The 19,495-nt window shown below is 46.2% G+C and overlaps 1 protein-coding gene across 4 annotated transcripts in view; it reads right to left on the bottom strand.

The window, feature by feature from the left end:
* Window positions 1-19,495, bottom strand: part of EXOC6B (exocyst complex component 6B) — a 312,903-nt gene that overhangs the window by 104,818 nt on the left and 188,590 nt on the right. For 2 of the 4 annotated variants that reach the window (XM_075709031.1, XM_075709030.1), the window contains exons 11-18: window positions 19,209-19,329; window positions 16,639-16,710; window positions 16,105-16,202; window positions 15,081-15,186; window positions 13,792-13,901; window positions 7,233-7,344; window positions 3,365-3,499; window positions 2,026-2,205 (exon numbers count right to left, since the gene is read on the bottom strand). In XM_075709031.1, coding sequence (XP_075565146.1) covers window positions 2,026-2,205; window positions 3,365-3,499; window positions 7,233-7,344; window positions 13,792-13,901; window positions 15,081-15,186; window positions 16,105-16,202; window positions 16,639-16,710; window positions 19,209-19,329 — 934 coding nt within the window. The remainder of the gene's footprint in view (window positions 1-2,025; window positions 2,206-3,364; window positions 3,500-7,232; window positions 7,345-13,791; window positions 13,902-15,080; window positions 15,187-16,104; window positions 16,203-16,638; window positions 16,711-19,208; window positions 19,330-19,495) is intronic. The other 2 variants (XM_075709033.1, XM_075709032.1) reach the window with 1 other exon arrangement.

Here is a 19,495-nt window from a genome sequence, read left to right as displayed (position 1 = left end):
GCGGGGACCCATCAGCAATGTTCAATGACAGCATCTTCATAGCGCTCCTCTAAAGGAAAAAAACCTCCAATATAGATAAAAAAAAAAATCCCAGACCTACGTCTCCTACAAAACACTGAACCAGATCTCTAGCTTCATAAATCAGATTGCAGCGTCTGATTGACTTGCCTCCCCTATCTCACAGGGCTGTCGGGAGGATCAGTGCCGTGCAATGCTTTGAAGATAAGGTGCTGTGCACGTGCTGGTTGAGCCGCACCGGCGCATTAGCTGGCACCTCCACCACGGCAAACTGCAGCCATCTTCTCAGCTGGGTCCTTTCTAATCCAGTTCTGGGAGAGAAAAGGCTGCTTCGATGTGTCCTGGTCCTTTTTAGACCAATTAGCTGCCCTCACAGTATCCAAAACAATTTTGACTCATTCAAAAAGGAAACATTAATATTTAAGGAAGAGAAAACACTCCAGGTCCATTGTGGACATCTCTCCTGCTAGCCATGCTTCATGGTCTGGTGCAGAGACCAATCTCCCTGTCAAATTCCATTACTTGCTTGCATAAGTGCTCCCAGTATGATTTCTGGAAGTGATCTCCAGGTAATAATCCACCCCTGTGCAGCCACGTCTCCATTTTTAAAGAGAAATCCAGCAGTTGAGGAATCCAGCCATGCCCAAGCACCTCCAGACTCCAGAGGGCACCCGCTCCGTGCCTGCTCGCATGGCCGCCAGCCACGCTGCTCAGGGCTGCTATCAGACAGGACTTTTTGGGAATAAACCTGGCCTGAACAAGAAGATGGGTGAAAGCCCTTCCGACCTCTCTGCACAGGAGGCAACACTTGATTTAGAAGTTGCTTCCAGTGATAACAGAGCCAAGAAAGCACCTTCTCCTCAACAGCACCTCCAGGTACGGAGAACTTGGAAAGCCACTTTCATTTCTCTTTTGGTGGCTCCTACATCCACAGCAGATCAGTTCTCATTTCCATCCAGCTACCAAATCTTCCTGCCGTGACAGAGAAGGCCAAAGACATGAGCCATGCAGAAGACTGTGAAGTTTTGGGACTGTAACACCTCCTAAAACGGCTCTGGAGTGCTTGAACATCCTTCCAGTAGAGCAATCACAGCGACATAAAGAGGCAGAATGGAGTTAAGGAAACTGCCATTGTGTATGATTAGTCTTTGCTCCCAGTTTATACCCAAGCTCATGAAAGGTGTCCGGTGTGTGCTGGGGTACTATAATCCTGGGCACCCACTAACAACAAATAAATAACAGTCCAGTAAAGAAGAAAGGTCTGAAATCGCTTTTAGGACAAATACAGTGTTTGGTGGATTTGCTATTTCAGAATACCTGCTGATTGAAGATACTCGTAAGTATATATCCAGACAGCTCAGAACAAATCTTATTTAAAAGGAAAAAAAGCTGTTTGAGCAAAAATGAAACTCCCTGGTGACTACATTTTTCCTATTCAACGGGACACTACTCAGCCAACTGCAAAAAACAACATAAAATACATTTTTTGATCGCAATAACAGCATAAACACAGGCATATTTTAGACAGCAGAGAAAAGAAAGAAACATATGCTGCCTTCTAACGCAGAGCAATATTTTGATGTAAGGCATCCAGTGACTTGACAAACATTTGAACTGCATATCTGCAGTTCAAATAATAGACACCCTCATACTGGGATCTCTTGAAAAAAATCTTGAATGGCCATTAAGCTGAAAGTTAATCTCTCTAAAATATAGGTGGCTAGTGAATTGTGATCCTACTTCTACATGGTGGACTGCAATATTTCCCTTGTTCATGTGTAAGTAGACTTGCAAATAGTTGGGGATAGTCTCAGTGAAAGCCCAACTTCTGGTAACACATGAAATGGCTTGCTTTCTAAATCGATTTGTTATTTCATAACACTTGACAGTACGAGGCCCCACTTTCATCACACTCCATAAAGCTTGAGCATTAGTTTCAGCAGCGCCATCGGATGCCCGTGTGCCCCCTGGACAGAAAAAGAAAGCAAATTGGTGGAGCTGGCTTACCGGGAGGTGGGTGAACACAGCAAACGTGCTGCGTAGAAAGCCAATGAGATCTACAAGGTAGTCGCTGGCCTTGCTGCCCGGCTCCATGGCCATCCAGTCGTAGTCTGCCAGCTGCAAGAACTGGTCTATCTTCTGGTTCAGGTTGGTGTAAATCTCCTCCTCGGCAGCATGGCGGGCATCCTGGGAAACAAGACGATGTTACATGGGATGGAGTCTCCATACCACAAGTCTAGGCAAGTAACAAGACCTGAGACTGACCCAACCTTTAGCCCTAAAGGTAGCACAAGACAAAGCACCTGTAGGCAACTACATGGCTGCTACAGCCTCAGGTTAGCTCAGACCGGTGGGACATGTGCCACCGGGTCAGCGGGAGGCAAGATCAAGCTGGTGTCTGCCTCTGATGCAACCTGGAGACCACGAGGACAAACTAGTGCAGGATGGAAGAGAGAGGGATGGGAGAAGAACGTCCCATATGGAAAAAGGTTGAGATCCACCAAACTGTGTGCAAGTACGGGGTGCAGGAGGGCCACAGAGGAGCCTCCTTGCCAGAATAAGGGTAGGAAGACTCACCCTTAGGCCAAATAGATAGATGATGCCAGAAAGGACGACAAATGGACTTCCCTGGGACATGGGGCCTTAGTCTCCTGCTGAGTTATCCCAAGGGCATACCTTACCTAACCAATTCCCTACTGTTGCTTGAGTCCTTGGCGCTGTTCCCATCTCCTGCTCTCCAGCCACGGGACACAATTCAGACACCCCACAGTTGACCCAGTTATGGCCTTAAGATTTGATAAAAAGTACCTGGGTGGACACTCCTGGGTTATGATTTAAAGATTTAAAGACTGGGAAGTCTAGCAGTTTCTGCCAGCCCTGATTTTGAGGGGATAATGCTAAAAGGAGTGGAAAGATAGAGAAGCATAAGTTCTGAAAATCTATTCTCCTCTTGGGTGAAAGAGGAGAGCTTGCGTTCATGGCCAGACGTGTGTAACGCTGTGCACCGCTCAAACAGCAAAATGAAAATTCATTAAAAAAAAACCCCAAACCCCCCAAAATACAGGCTTTTGTTTAAAAGCTGCTTAATCCTTTAGATAATAAGTGCTGCAGTCACAGCCTGTAAATGAGGGCTACAAAGGCTCACGACCTCGACAGAAGTAATGCTCCAAAGGACAAACCCAAAAGCTAGTCTGATGACATAAGCTTCCCAGGGTATGACAAAATTACCTTTCAGCTCAGCTTAGCTCCCTACATCCACACATCCACACACGCGCTCTGAAAGCAGATACTCGCCAACCAAACACCAAGAGCAATTCCCCGGAGGTGGATCTACCAGCCTTCCTACCTTGAAGGTTGTGGTCCCATAGAGTTTTGTAGTGTGGACAGTTTCTGGAAGTACATTAGTGATATTGGTTATGAATTCCTCTAGGAACTTGCAGGATTTCTCCAAATGGGTCGTATTTATAATAATCTGTACAAGCTGCAAAGGAAAAAAAAGGTATTGAAAGATGGCGCTCCTGAAGCCAGGGACGTGCCCGGTTAATGGATGCCAATTTATAAGAACTTCTGGCATGAAAAGCTGACGCTGTACAAACACACTAAGCTTTGCTACACGCTCGAAGGCTTCCCTCCTTTAACAACATCAGAAACTTAAATAAAAGATAATTTGGGGGGAAAAGCATTTCCCATGACAGCCACTAACACCACAAAAGATCATTTTTTTTTAATGACTTTCCTACATTCAGCTGTCAGTCAGGGCTCATTTCAGCGCAGTTCAAATACAACAGGCTTACAAAAAAATGCCATGTCAAATCACAAGTATTCTGTCTGCTGATGAACCCTAAATAACCCATACCTTGAGTGACACCGAACAACATCATACTAAGGTATTTAACAAAGAAACCACAAGGCTTTACTTTTCTGAGGGTGGTGTGGGTGAACAGCAGATCTCACCCTGGTATCTTCCCGGTTATCATACCCACCATTATCTGCAATTTTCTTAATGCTGTCTCCTCAGCCGCTTTCACATGGCACTATTTCGGGACATTAAAGGCAACTGCAGAGTAAAAGCCTCGCTGAAGTCAACCAACACAAACATTTCCAATCCAGAGCAAACCAATCCGGGCTTCCACTTTAGGATCACTGACTTGGAAGCATCATTAATTCCTTAAGCAGATACCTCTTTTTCCGAGCAGACTGCCATGAATATTTTCAAGGTGCAACATAAGCTATAACAAAACCTTTCCAAATAATGCCTAGCTCTGATATCATGCCAAAACAGTTCTCTTACAGACACAGAAGGCATTATAATGCTCCGTATTGATATAATTTAATTGCTGGAGTATGGTGTGGCACTCCGTGGATACCTCCTCTAAAGAATTACTTTGAAACACTCACAGATCTTCTGGATTAATCACCGATTTGAGCGTTGCAGGCACAGAAATATTGAAGTAACACTACAAAGATTATAGCACCCAACTCTTGTTAGTGCCAGATGACATGAGAAGGGGCAATGCTCACAATTTGGGAAGTTCATCTTGGATATTAAGAAGGAAAAGAGTCATTAGGAAGGCAGTGCAGAACTGGAACAGGGTGCCCAGAGAAGCTGTGGGACCTATGTTTTGGAGAAATTAAAACTCGGGTAGAGAAAGCGATGGTTTGTGTGATCTGAGCGAGTAATAATCCCGCTTCCACTGAGAGGTTGGGCTAGATACCTCCAGAGGTCCCTTTCAGCCACCGCTTCTGTGATTTCAGTCAGGTTTTGTGTTTTTAAGAAATCAAATTACAATCTATTTGACCTCCTCTTGTTTTGTATGTGGTCCCTGAAATGTATTACACAGGTAACTAGGGGAGCTTCTCATTTCTGAATTCCTTGGGTTAATTCTGTTCTTAATTTTTGCCTTCAAACAAGGGCTTGTTTACCCTTCTCTGTGTCAGACAGCCCTGACATCACGATTATGATGTATTTTCCTACAGTTTAAAGTTAATTAAATATTAGATTATTTCCAACTGTGTAAAATTCCTCCTAAACCTCTGCTCTGATCATCACAACTTACTAGTACAAATCAGCTATCAAACTTGAAGGCCCTGATTGCTTTGATTCTCTTCCACCGCTTGCTATGAGCTTTTCTGCTCCCTCTCTGGCTCCTTCAAGTTCTGATCTTCTCTTGAATTTGGAGGGGTAAGACCTTCTCCTTGGGACTAAGACCTACTCGTTGGGATATTCAAATGAAAAAAACCAGTAGCATCTTTTCCCTCTCTTTTGTTTGAGGGATGTCAGGATTATTCAAAACACCAAGATTATTTGGAGCAGACTTGGTAGCAAACCTCAACATCCACTGCTCAGAGGCAGCCCCAAAAAAAGAGCAATGAAAAAATAAAGAGTATAACAGACCGGGAAGGTTGGTGCACAGCCTTGTATTACCTTGTCCGCTGCTTGGAAAATTACATTGGAGAGCTCAAAAATGGATGGTGTTGCTTTGTGCAAAGATTAAATCTGGGTAGTGACAGTTATGCAAGGTACTTGCATAACTTGGTTACACTCATGATCTTAGAGGTCCTTTCCAACTTTAGTGATTCTATTCTAGTTTTACTTCCATTAAAAAATAATCCAGCCACCAAGCCAGGAAACATGAAATTATTGCTCTCCCCTTAACTGGTTTAGTGGTGGACTTGGTAGTGTGAGGTTAATGGTTGGACTTCATGATCTTAAAGGTCTTTTCCAACCTAAACGATTCGATGATTCTATGATTCTACTGAAATATCTTCTGCAATCACTTCTGACACCAGGACTATGCTTGTATATGATCTGGGATCCTTCAACGCACCCTTTAATTCCCGTGCTCCACACAGTCACATCAATGTCTTTTCTTAAAAGGGAAGGATTTGAGAAACTCAGAAGAAAAACGCCACGTGCTTCCATTCGGACAAACAGATCAATGGTTACACAAAGAGAAGAGGCAGAAGGGGATGAAGATGCTCAGAGTAGGTTTTCTTCAAACAAATTAGAAAAAAATGATGGCAGAAACAACCCCAGGAGAGAGCTATTTGTAGCTTGGTAAGTGGTAAGGAACACGAGGGTGAAAATATGAGAAGAGATTCACAGATGAACACCAGTCTTTGGACATACTACACCTTTTATTTTAAACTCAAGTTGTGCTACGTAGGCTTTCCTTGCAAAAATCCTCTTCAGCTCCAAATCATGTGAAGAAGCCACTCTCAGCCCAAAGAAAGGCATCACCTTCACTCAACGTGGAAGATGCCAAGGAACATCTACACCACCTAAACCGGACAAAAGCGGCCAAGAGGACTGTCGCGCTTGGTTTGCCCTTCCTACGCTCAATCACACTGTGGGAACGTTTGCAACAGCAGCAAAAAGATCATTTGGGGGATGGATGGATAGTGCAGGGATAGTGTTGCATTCCTCTTTGTGGAGGGAGCCTTGGGAGGAGCAGGAGGGAAGAAAAATTTGCCCCCAGGGAGCAGAGAGATTCCAGACTTTGAGATAAAGGGCTGAGGAAGCATACCGCTGTAAATGCACTAAACTCGCCAAAACTCACCTCCATAGGGTGTTTACCGTGTCCAGAGAACACGACACATTTCTATAGTACAGTCAATTAAACAACTGTAACTGTATTAATACCTACTCATTTAATAACAGCACACAGAGGTCCCACTAAGGCATCCAAACTGCCCTGGGTACCACACATGTTCCCATACAGCCATGACTTGCATGCATTAAACTTTTCCAAAATCTGACTTTGTGCACAAAAAAGTATCATTCGCAAAAAGAAAATGCCATTCTGGAGTTCATGCTGTAGTGATGTGCTGAAACCACCTCAAACATCACCTATAGATGGGGACTACTCCCCCATCCTCTCCTAGCTCCTACCTGCCTCTTCTCTGGTGCTCCTTGAAGTCCTCTTACCCACCACTTTAATTCAGTTTAATTTAATTTAATGTTATAAAACACACTGCAAATTCAAAAGAGGGGCAATTCTAACAGCAAGAGCAAAAAAGCTTCCTCTTTCCTGCAATATTGTTTCTTTCTTCGTACAGCAACGCTGTGTGGTTCCGTTATTGTTTTCCAACCTCAGATTTTATTATAAAGCTCCAAACCAGGACCTCTAAAGGTGCTGTAAGGGGCTCCAAGGGACCAAACCCCTTTCTGTCACCCTACCCTAGAAATGGGTCTCCTCGAAGCCACGTCCTACCTCCGTCAGCCCGACGTTTTTCCTCTTGATGACATTCTGTAAACAGTTGCTCAGCGTTCGGGTCAGCAGCAGATTTGTAGATTTTCTAATCATATCATCAACTTCGGTGGAGCTGAAAAGTAGAATTTAAAAAAAGATTTGCAAAATGCTCTATGAAAAGAAAATCACCTGAAGCCTTCATCACCCCGTCTCCTTCCCAACCCTCCGCTGCCTTATCCATGATCACCCGTGCACCGCTTACAGGCGCTGACATACTAATATATACCAAAATACCAACAGTTTTGGCCTTTTTGTGCGTGTGTCTATAAGGAAGGGGGATTAACACGGGCTAAACCTATATCCTTCAGCCTCTCCTCTTAGAGGGACTGGTCCAGCACGGGTTCAGGGCTGCCGACAGCGTCAGCACGAACCCATTGCAGCCAAGCCACCGCCCTGCACACAACACTGGAGTTTTGCACCTTCAGTACGCAAGGGGAAAGGGATCAAAGACCTGTGATGGGGGGAAAAACCAAATCAAACCCCCAAAATACCCTCCCCAACCTTCTCAGGTTTTTTTCTTTAACTAAATCAGACTGGAGGCTCTTGCAACACGTTCATGCCCTTTGCCAGATGGTTGCAACTGCAGCGTTGCTGAAGTTTGGGGGTTTGGCTTTCTGCTGCCCCTCCAACGTGCATACCAGCAAGGTGGAACCTCTCCTTTCTGAAGGAGGTTTTGGAAACCCACCCCGACACAGGCTCCTTTGATCTGTCGTTGGCCCTGCATTAGCCCTGACACCACGGGGCTTTATCTCTGGCAGCGCAGTGACAAGCAGCTGAGGGCAAAGAAAATTTTCAACTGGAAGGCTGAGAAGCATTAATAACTTTCAGGCTCCCAGTAAATCAAGCCTGTGACCTTTTGCTCCTTCGCCTGTTTTACCTGACGAATGGGCCAGATTACAGAGCAGGGATGGACACGAGAAGCAAAAGCAAAACTTGCACTTTCCCCACCACTGGCATGCGAGGTGGGGGATCTCGGGGTGCTGCTATTGGGGTACCCACTGGTGCAGGGATGGGTGCTGCCAGCCCTTGTCCAGCTCACATCTCCCAAATTTCTGTGTCTATTTAACGTCCGAGCAGATGCGCTGAGCCAAGCCCTGGTCCGTCAGCGCCATCAGCTTGGGAAAGCAAGACTGAGTCTTCTCCAGCAGCAACCTGTGGTCACAGCAGCATCCCCTGAACCTGCTCATCCTCCCCGAGCACCGCGCATCCTTCAGTCAACTAAATTTTTCCAGTCATGCAGGACCTTCCTTGCGCTGCTGCGTGAGAATTGCACTGAAATCCCCCAGATTCCCAGGAGAAGCGGCAAACATTGCTCCTTGCTCGCATCTCTGAGCAAAGTCATGCTCGTATTTCCATGAGACCGAGAAAGCCGTGTCTTGCTGCAGCTTTCCCAAGGAAAAGCCCAGCTGCACAACTCCCCGCACGCTCAGCGGCTGCTCGCCACGCTCTGCTCCTAGGTTTCTCTAATATTTCCTTTCCCCTGATGTTTAGAAGTCTGCTCTTCCGAGCTACATGCCTGCCAAGGTTGACCACTGTCTCCTTCCCAGTTGGACGCAAGCGGAGCAGGGCCAGCTGCTCGGCAGGACCCAGCTCCTGATAATTCAAATTCAATGTCATCAGCCAAAGCCTTAGCGTGGGTCTCTTCTAGAGCATCACCGCTGATCCCTGTGAGTTTATTTTCCTCCTGCTTAGCGGGGAAGCACATCCTGGGCCAGCGATGATCAGGGCTAGCCCGCTCCACGTCCCAGATGGACCCCTTGACTCCTTCTCGCAGGGTTTTGATGTGCGGGCCAAGGTGACGCATTTGGGTTTTTTAAAGTGTGGAATAGAAATTAAAATGTGGGGGGAGAAGAGACCAGCCAATGAATTTTCCTGGTCTTTATACTACGGGTAGGGCTCTCAAATAAGGTTTTACTTAAAGATAAACAAAAAAAAAACCCTACCAAAACCCACCATGCATGCATGCACACGCCCCCCAGGCCCTCCATCATCCCCCAGGAAGAAGCAGATTGTCCCCAGTCCCCTCCACCAGACAATAGCACAGTTAAATATAGCAAGTACAATAAAATCTAACCCTGTGACGATCTACAGATGGTAAAAAGGAGATTTAAAGCGAAGGGGTGGTACAAAGGAACCCTGTGACACCAGGGGCAGCTGCCTGCTGCTGCCGGAGCGGCGTGGGAACCGGGGAAGGGGGCTGGGGAGCAAAAAGGGCTGGACCCACGCTCGGAGAGGGTAAAGGAAAAATTGTGTAGGAAGCAAAGATATGCAAAGCTGTGCCTTTGTACAAGCACTGCGGCCCTTTCGGGATTTTCCCTCGGAAATCCAAAAATGCCCGCCCCTAAGGATGGCGGAGGTGCAGAACAGCTGAGGCTGGAAGAGGAGCTGGTGGCTGGAGCTTCCAGCATCTACTGGAACTGAGAGAGCGCAGATGAAAAACCAAGGGCTTTTGGACATTATGTCAGCTTTTCTCAGTAAACCAACACAGCAATCAAATAGGTCATGCTGGAAAAGCTTGCTTTTTTTAATTCAAACGTCAGCCTGTCATCAGGGTGTCGAAATCAAACAAGCCAGTTACTGTCTGGCTGCGTGTACGCCCCGAGACAGTCATGCTCTTGGCAGGAGCGGGATGCTGCTGGCCTCTGCCCCACGCTGCAGCCAGTGCTGATGGCACGAGGTTGCCGTATCACCAAACGCTTTGCAAATTGAGGGTTTGCTTTAATCACCCACTTCAGCTGCAGGAACATCTCAGCCATGATAGCCCCCAGGGCATAAACAAGTAGTGCTTAATGAATACTGCTTAGCACTTCCATGCTGCTTTTGCTTCTTCAAAGCACTTCTAACCGAGCTTTCTCTGCGTACAAGCACCATTTCCAAAGGTTTCCTATTCTCATCTTGTTTGTTGGCTGCGTAAGCTAGAAAATCAGGTTGTAACTTTAGTTATGTGGTGGGTTAAGCAGCCTGGTAACCCCTGTGGTTGGGTTCCACCCGAGCAGAAGGATCTCCAACATCTCCCATGAGGTCCACACACTGAGTAAGGAAAAGAAAATGGAAGCATTCCTTGGGGGGAAAAAAAAGAGCAGGACTTGTCCAGGCACTGGACTGCAATCCCCCAAATCTTCCTTGGTTCAACAGAAGAGATAAATGAGGGTGACGACAAGAGCGATGGGTGTTGCCTTGCCTAGCACCCTCCCAGCTGAAATGATGAACCAAGCAGAAACTCACACCAACAGCCCAGACCCAGTGCCCAGACCAGCGCGGCCAGTTAGCAAAGAGTAATGGTACCAGTCAGCTGTAACGTGCCGACTCTTGACTGTGAAGCAGAGGTTGGGTCTTGGCTCAACAGAAAGGCTGGATCTCAGTTCTCAGTATGCAGGAAGAAAACAAAACCTCCAACATGAACAATGTTTTTCATGTGGGCTGCTCACTACATGCATCAGAAGTCAATTTGATCTCCCAACGTTGCTACCAAGTTTGGTCTACAACCACGGACCACTAGTAACACAGAAGCAATAATATGAGCTATCAAAGAAACCACATTTATCTCCTCTCTCCTAAAGCAGGCTTCCAAAGGTCCAACCTGATTTAGTTATTCAAGCCTCTGATTTTTTATTTTCTTTTATTTTAAATAACTTTATGTACTTCAACTATTTTCATGACTTTAAAATTGTATCCCAAGTGCTTTCAGGATTGGTGTTTTGTTTGGAAAAAAAAAAAAACCAAACCAAAAACCAAACAATCAAAGTCCTGGTAGATTAGAGCTGACATCTCGTCCTTCCACCCACTGTTTTCCAAAGATATTTCCTATCTTTAAAATGGGAAATTCCACTGGAACTGGCGGAAGCCTTCCAACGAGTGGATACTTTTAAAGACATCTCCTCGATGAGCTCAAATAAACACTTTTTAACAAAGGCAGAGCTGCTGAAAATATAAAGCAGGTTTTCTTTCTCCTAATCAAATTAATAGAGCCAAACCAAAAAAATCTGCAACCCTTATAAATGCATAGCAAGCTCCAAATTTTCTTCAAATACTTGAAAAGCAAAATAACTTTCACAAGCGTATCAACATAAAGGAGAACGCTCCCGTCCAACAAATACAAGGAGCTAGTTTAAAAAAATAATTAGAAAAAATACAAGCTACGTTTTCTGCCATAGGCTCTGTTCTTCAGGAAAAGACCGCAGAGTATTTAAGCGAACTGTCTGGGTTAATGACAGCTGATGTCCCGTATCCCATAGCAGTAGTCATGACCTTCAGGCCTCCCGTGACTGACGGGCTGACCCCAATCACTCCAGGGTGCAAGGTAAATGACAACCAAAGAAGAAAAAGAAAGAGAAGAGAAAGAAAACTTGCTGCCGGCTTTGTAGCCAAGCTTCCTAATAAAACCTAATTCAAGCTGTCAGGGTGAAATGAAGAAAGTGTCAACAGGGGTTTTCAGAGAAATATTCCAAATGTTTGGCTAGAAAAGCCAAGAGCTCAGCTCCCTTCCCCCAGCCCAACACCGCTCCTCAAAAAGGGCTGGAAAATCCAATGTTGAAAGGAATTTTAATAACGTGTCTGGGGGGACCCCTGAGGAGGGACCCAAGGGGACACTTTTCTTCCCTTCCCTGACAAACCCAATCACCTCCGTAATGGTGAAGAGCACAAAACTCGCAAGGGAAGTGCCAACAGTGGGGTTCGGTGAAACCAGCATCCGTGTGAAATCGGACCATTCTGTCGGCTTTAGAAAGCGAGATGTTTAATGGTGACCCACAGGTTAAGAGCCTTGGGAGCCACCAAAGAGAACAACCTGCCACCAGTGAAAGGTTGAGAATAAGCGTGGGGTGAGAAACATCCTGTGCTTCCACATCAACCAATGAGCTACCACGTCCTCCAGCAGAAGACGGAGGGAAAGTGCCTCTCCAAATTACTATCCCTCGCAAAAAGGAAGAGAATTAAAAATCTGAAGAGCCTTGTGTAGGCACCGAGACATCTGGCGAGTCCCCAGAATGCTGCCCTAGCTTCACATCAGCACTGGGGCAATGTCTAGTATCAGACCATGGCCGGGACATGAAGCTGCCAAGGGAGGTGAAACCCCACACGCAGTCCAACCTCTTGCTGGTGTGGTGCTGCAAACAGTCAGAGGGGAAGAAGGCTCCCTCCATCAAGTAAAAATCTTGTTATTCATTTATATACCTCTACCAAGTTGAAGACATTACTGGGTGCAAAAAGCAAGCACCAATTTGCAGTTTCTGGCTAATACAGTTGTCTTCCAGTCTCACACACATACACATGGGAAAAACCAGCATCAAGGCACTTTGGGATGGAGAAGGGAGGGTAAACACATGGAATATTTTGGAGGCTTTAAAAAAAAAAAATCCAATTATTTGTAGATAAACTCCCATGGGAAACAAGAAAAACAAAACCCCTAAACCAGCAGCCAAAACTCATTAACACACAGGGCAAATCAAAACCTCAAGAGTTCTCCTGCCAGCGCGCTCCTTGAGGGACAGTCTGGGGAGGCCACGTGGAGGTTGTAGACGTTATACCAGGCACTCACCCGATAACAGGTGGACATCACCATCTTTCTCGAGACAGCCAGATTTACCTATTTAGTACAACTGACTCAGAAACATCTCAGAGGGAACAGCTCCCTCATTTTTTATACAGCGAGCATGGTGCTGGGCTATCTTTCCCTACATGAGGCAGCTGTTTTTGAAGACTTGGCCAGCCCTTTGTGCATCAAGGGTGTTACCACTCCAAGGAGACCACCAGCCACCTCCAGCCTGGACAGGGTATAGCACAGAATCATTGACTCATAGAATCGTTTAGGTTGGAAAAGACCTTTAAGATCATCCAGTCCAACTGTTAACCTAACACTACCAAGTCCACCACTAAACCAATTAAGGGGAGAGTAAGAATTAATTTCATGTGTCCTGGCTTGGTGGCTGGATTATTTTTAAATGAAAGTAAAACTAGGAATCATTAAGGTTGGAAAGGACCTCTAAGATCATCAGTCCAACCATCAACCCAACACCCCCATGCCCACTAAACCATGTCCCCAAGTGCCACCTCTGCCCGTTTGTTGAACCCTTCCAGGGATGGGGACTCCCCCACCTCTCTGGGCAGCCTGGTCCAATGCTTGACCACTCTTCCAGTAATGAAATTCCTCCTAATATCCAATCTAAACCTCCCCTGACGCAGCTTGAGGACATTTTGTCCTATCACTAACTACTTGGGAGAAGAGACCGACTCCCCCTCCCTGCCCCCTCCTGCCAGGAGCTGCAGAGCGATCAGGTCTCCCCTCAGTCTCCTCTTCTCCAGGCTGAACACCCCCAGCTCCCTCAGCCGCTCCCCACCAGCCCTGTGCTCCAGACCCTGCCCCAGCTCCGCTGCCCTTCTCTGGACATGCTCCAGCAACTCGTATCCAAGCAGCTGAGCAGCATGAAGGGTTAAGGAAGGCAATTCGTATTTTAATCCCATTGAGATCTTTCAGTGCAGACAAAACCTCCGAATTGCAGCTATTAGCACACTCATCCCCTACCTCAGATGAAGGTCTTCCGAAAACTTCAGACAGGCGTAGATGAATTCCTTAATCTGATTGTAAACTTTAGGCACAAACTCAGAAAAGGGGAACTTCTTTGGAAACGGTTGCTGTAAAATACAGAATTCAAGTCGAAGAGCAGATATTTAACAAACGGGAGTGACGACTGCTTTCCAGCAACATGTTCCAAGCAGTCAAATTAATTCTAGTAGTTAGCTAAGTCCAGCAATGAAACAACAAGCCAGCATTTATTGTATATTATATAAACATTTCAGCCAAGTGAAAGACCAGATAATCACTTACAAATGGCACATGGGTGCGTAAGGGATTTGGAGTCCGAAACGGGCTGGAAGGAAACTTGCAGCTAGGAGGGAGCAGGCAGCACAACACGACCCTCATTCCCTCTCCCAACTCCCTAACTCATATGAAAAAAACCCGTTGGAGAACTTCTTGACTTTTATCTCCCACCATGCACAAGGTGTTTTGCTCAGTCACCTCCCACAGTTGCTGCCCAAGGTGAGCACTTGCTTACAACACCAAAAGCCAAGAGGAAACAGATGTCCTCTACCAAATTTTTCCAACCAGCTTTTACCCATAGCACACACATGGCTGGGAGGTGCAGAGCATAATAGTAAGAAACTGGACCCCATGATAAAGTTTTGGGGAAGGATGCAGACTTTCTGAAATCTAAACACTTGACTTGGATCAAAAACCCTCCCAGTCCTAATTAAGTTCACCAGGCTTGGAGCTCTCTGGCTGCCAGATGTGGAGCAGAAGGCCAAGAAGGCTTTTAAGGGACACTGGCTAGGTCAAATTTGGCTACACTTAGGTTTTGCAAGCACACACTTTTACAAAAGCCAAGATACACCACTTTGTTGGGCACTTTTTTAAAAAATATGAATTAAAACAAATAAAGGTCAATAACACAGTTCATAAAATGGGAATAAAATACCAGTGGAAGCAGGTATTTCTAGTCTCTTGTCTACTGCAAGCACTGTTCCGCTGCGACAGCACACTGTGATCTGACAACAAAATTTTCTATACGCACTTTCGCGTTTGCTATACGCACTTTCCTCATCCACACCTGGAGAAGTGCCTCACATGGAAAGTATATTTGTTCTTTTCCCTTGTTCTGGTTTTTTTCTGTTGTTTATTTGGTTTGGGGTTTTGGGGTTGGGGTTGGGGTTTTTTTGACACTTTCATTTGCAGTTCTCAATGCCACTAACAAGGGTGCGGGGTTTTCCTGCACCAGCAGACATGCCGTGCCACTTTCCCCCTTTCAGGATTACCTTTTCAAGTTCTGCATCCTGGAATGGGAACTGTCCAACTATTTTCTTATAAACCTCTTCATTCATCACTGGGATGGGACTGTAGTTATCTGAATCAAGTATATTTCTATGAAAAGAAAAGAAAAGTTAGAAAGACAGCTCTGTGACGAAAGACCAAGCACAACTTTGGAGATTTACTGCTCAGCTGGGAAGCTCTTAAGAAGTGGGTGCCAGTCAAAGATGTGATCCCATGGGCCTAAACTTCTTCCCGCATTTGTGACTGTTGAAATCATCGCTGCTGCAGCTGGACACAAGGATCTCTTCCAGCTTCCAGCCTTCATTGTGCGTACAGCCATGACCAGAGTTCAGCGGTGCTTTTACTCCAGACTGGAGCTTCAGCAGCAGGCCTTGAATCAAGGAAGTGAGCTTCACTCCTGCCTGACTCGAGGAAGATGGAGGCTGAGCTACCAGGGCATTGACAATCCTCCAGCACCTCTTCCCAATGCCCCATGCTCTGAGATACCTCAGTCCTCCTGGGATGTCCTGGAGGACCACCACAGGATGAGCTGGTGGCTCCCGAGCACAACGTGGGACCCTGGATAATACATCGTGCCCTACCTGCGGGCAACCGCTCAGCTCACGGACGTGCCTACAGCAGCAGCACTGGGATATGCCGCTGCTGTCCCGAGACACACGTGGCTCAGTGCTGGAGCGAGGGCACAGTAACGCTACTGCAACACCAGATTTTTGCATCCTTCTACCTATTAACTGTCAAAGTGAGCTCCATAATGAAACCATAACTTTATCCCTCTGGGATGTAAGAGCTCGGCTCTACACCGATTTATTGCACAGATCTCACCACACACAGGATCCTCACAACTGTATTTAAGTTGGCTCTCCCTGTCCCAAAGAGAGCTCAGGCTGAAGCTTACTGTTGCCCAAAATTTAAACATGAGCTTGCTACTAACCTCTCAAAAGATTTTATTTATGGGTCCAAACTACTCTGGAAGGTACATCTCATGAGTTTGCTTGAAGAGCTTCTTACCTGAAAACTCCTGACCATTTCTTCAGCAGGGTTTCACTATACTGGTCTTGGATCTCCAACAGCATGTCAAAGAGCTGGTTCACTGGGAAGCCGTATCCCTGCGGTGGGGTGGGGCAAGAGAGCAACCTCAGATAAGAAAAAGTCACCAACAGGCAGCTGAAGATTATTTTCTCTATTTAATAGGGAGCACACGGGCAAATCCTCCCCTACCACCACCACAGAGGTGAACGGTGCCGGTGGAGGGATTTCGGCAGTGATCTACCAAGGTGGTAACACCAAGGGCTATTAAAGGCTGGGCTGGGTGCAGGCAGGAGGCACAAGGGCTTGGCAAGGTGGCCAAGGCTTGGTCCTTGCCCACGCGCAGAGCAAACCAGGCTGTCCGTCGGGCGCCACAATTCATGTACCGCAATGCCAAAAAAGAAGCTGGGCCACCGCAGCAAGCTCACGTCAGCCATTTAACCCCGCTGGCGGACACCATGTGCAAGCAGCACAACCATTCAGCGAGATAAAGAGCGGTCGCTGACAGCCGCGTACCTGGAGTGTATCTGCAAAGAGGACAATGAGGTTCTTCAAGTCTAACACCAGGCTCGGGTCCGAGCAGTAGGACTGCAAAGAAGGGGAGAAATTAAAACAGAAATTTAACTGCAGCACGCGGGAAAAATATTGCCCTCAGCCCTCCTGCGTTATCACTTGAGTGATAATAAATACATAGGCACGCCGTACAGTCTTATGATCAGCGGCTTTCATCCTACAGCCCGTGCCCTAACGTTGTACAGGGCAAGGGAAGGCACGCTGATAAGGGTATCTCTCCTCCTAACGCGCTGCTCTTGAGGATCTCCATGATGAATAAGGATTTTGGTTGCTCTAGAGATACCTGAAGTGTCTCTAAGATTACCCAGGAGCTGCTGGGGAAGCGAGAGGAGATGAAGCAAATCAGCGCGCTGTCATACCAAGACGACAGCAGCGCCTCTCATTTAATATTTAGTGTGTTGTGTCTGACGGTAATGAAGCATCGCAGCGAGGCATCCCCGAGCCCCGTGCGAAGGCTGCATTGCTAAGCGGTTCAGGCTGAGAAAAAACACGCTGCGTGCCTGTATTTCGGCAACGTTAATGGTCAGAGCTACAATACAAGTATTTATTGTGGGTCAGGACACTGCTTGAAACCCTAAAGACACAACTCAGCCCAGTGACAGCGCTGATCGTCCCCCCAGACCCACCCCGTGTTACCCATGGGCTTCGTGTGCTCTTTGGACACAGCAGACAACCTCCCTGTGCTGAAATATGTAAAGTTTCAGACAGACTCTTACCAAATATAGAATCAGTGATCATAAGCTGGAAGGAGAAACAGATTTAAAGCTCACTGGAAACTCAAGGAGGAATGACTCCATTAATCAATGTGAGAGACTGGAAGAGACACATTTTCCATTTCACTGTCCAAAAAAGAAAGTCAGAAAGAAAGATAATGCCCTAAAGCTATCAGAAGTGATAAAAGATGTCCCCATCTGCAGCAAGGAAGAAAATCCAGGCGTAAGTTTGGCTGAACAGGAAGAACTGAAACAGCCTCACCAACATGAGAGCCCTCCATCACGCCTCAAGGGCAATATGGGATGGATGGCACCGGTCTGGAGAGGAGCTGTAGGCTGAGCAGTGCTTAGAGACAACAGTCATAACCACAGTAATAGTGTTGAGAAATCATGTAACATTTCATGATTACTGAAAAAAAAAATCTCGCCTGGCAGCTACTTCATGCATTAAGTTTGGCATCACTTAAAACAACTTGTCATGGCAACAAAGCTGGTAAAATTGAAAAACACTGCGTTTGTACCTGGCTTACTCTCACGGCTTTCACCTAGCAGAAAACCCCACTTAAAAAGAAAATAAACACAGGTTTACAACCTAGCGGGGTGTACGTCTCTGTGTTTATCCCCTTTCGCAACACAGAAGCTTAAGTGGAAGGAGGCAGCTTTCCAGTCAACACAACTGCCGGGCCGGACAGAGCCAGAGCACCCCGGAAAGCCTCTGCGGCCCCTCATCCCAACCAGCTCCAGGTCCATCACCTGGATTATCCCCACCCAGGCAGGTAAAGCCAAGAAGCTCGTCAACAACACTGCCCATGGGCGACCACGCTAAGCTCAAGTCCGAGGCACATAAATGCAGAACCTGGTGTGCTTTGGAGGAAGCGGCGTATTGTGTCTCCACACAGAAATTTTAGGGTTTTCTCAGCAAAGAGCAAGGCCATCGTTATCACTTGGCTGCCACCACGTGGGTGTTACGCCACGTTAGATGCAGGCCTGCACCAACACGACCCAGCAGCATCCTCGTGCTCTCGGACGGCACTGCCGTCCCCGAGCAGCAGTGGGATTTCAGTGATTTAATACTTTGTTTTTCCTGGAGAAAATGGCCCAACAATTTGAAAACAGACTTGTGGAAAGTTATTAATGCTTCTCCTTTTCTGGTCAAATGCAATTTTTTCATCCCGTTAACCAATAGGGTTTTCAGAAAACTCCAGCGCTCCCAGCTGAACCAGTACAACATTATATCAGGTCATGCAAAACTGGAAGAAAATTGTATATTTTTTGCAATTAGCTTTGGGTTTTTTGCTCAAGCAGAGAAATACCAAAGCGATAAGCAATTTTTCCAAACTTCTTTCAGTATTAAAGAATAAGAAGTCTATTTAGTGTCTTTTTATGCACAAATGATTTGCAGTTTGATAGCAACCCACTCACTGCCATGAACTTTGAGGGAATATCAAACAGGGTCATACTTCGGCGTGCCAAAGAGACGATTTTTTCCGCGGTTTTCTGGGACAAACCGACTCCCTCTGCTGGTGCTTGTCAAAAGCGATCAGCAAAGTAAAGGGAAAAATAACAAACCGCTATTTTCTTCTTTCCAGTCCCCCAAAATATTGAGAGTTTGGTACAGGGAAAGAGGCAAAAAAAGCTGGAGAAAGCTTTTGGGGAAATAGCAGTGTATCTTCATGTTATTGTTTTAAACAGGGTCATTGGAAAAGAGGCAAAACAAAGAATACTACTCTAAAAGCCAACATTTCCAGCATGTCAAGTCATACTCAAGCAACAGTTGAGCGACCCGGGGCTTTTACTTACTGAATGTGTTCTTAGTGCTGCAATAGTTTTTGATAACGCCATCTCCCACAGCTCATCAATATAGGCTCTATTTACCAAGCCCTGCGTTGTATGCAAGATGTGATCTTCAACTACAAAAAACCTAACAGAGAGGAGAAAATGCCACCGTTATCAAAAGTTACAGGTTTCGAGACATGAGAAGAGATCTGCAAACACCGCATGCGAGGGATACGCGGCATTTGCACATGCACAGATCTCCAGAGCGAGCTCAGATTTGCAGCAGTATCTGTATCAAATATAGCCAATGC

The sequence above is a fragment of the Pelecanus crispus genome, chromosome 4 (genome assembly GCF_030463565.1).
Source record: "Pelecanus crispus isolate bPelCri1 chromosome 4, bPelCri1.pri, whole genome shotgun sequence".
Lineage (NCBI taxonomy): Eukaryota > Metazoa > Chordata > Aves > Pelecaniformes > Pelecanidae > Pelecanus > Pelecanus crispus.
The sequence above is the reverse complement of the archived record's forward strand: the minus strand, read 5'-3'. Positions and strand labels throughout refer to the sequence as shown.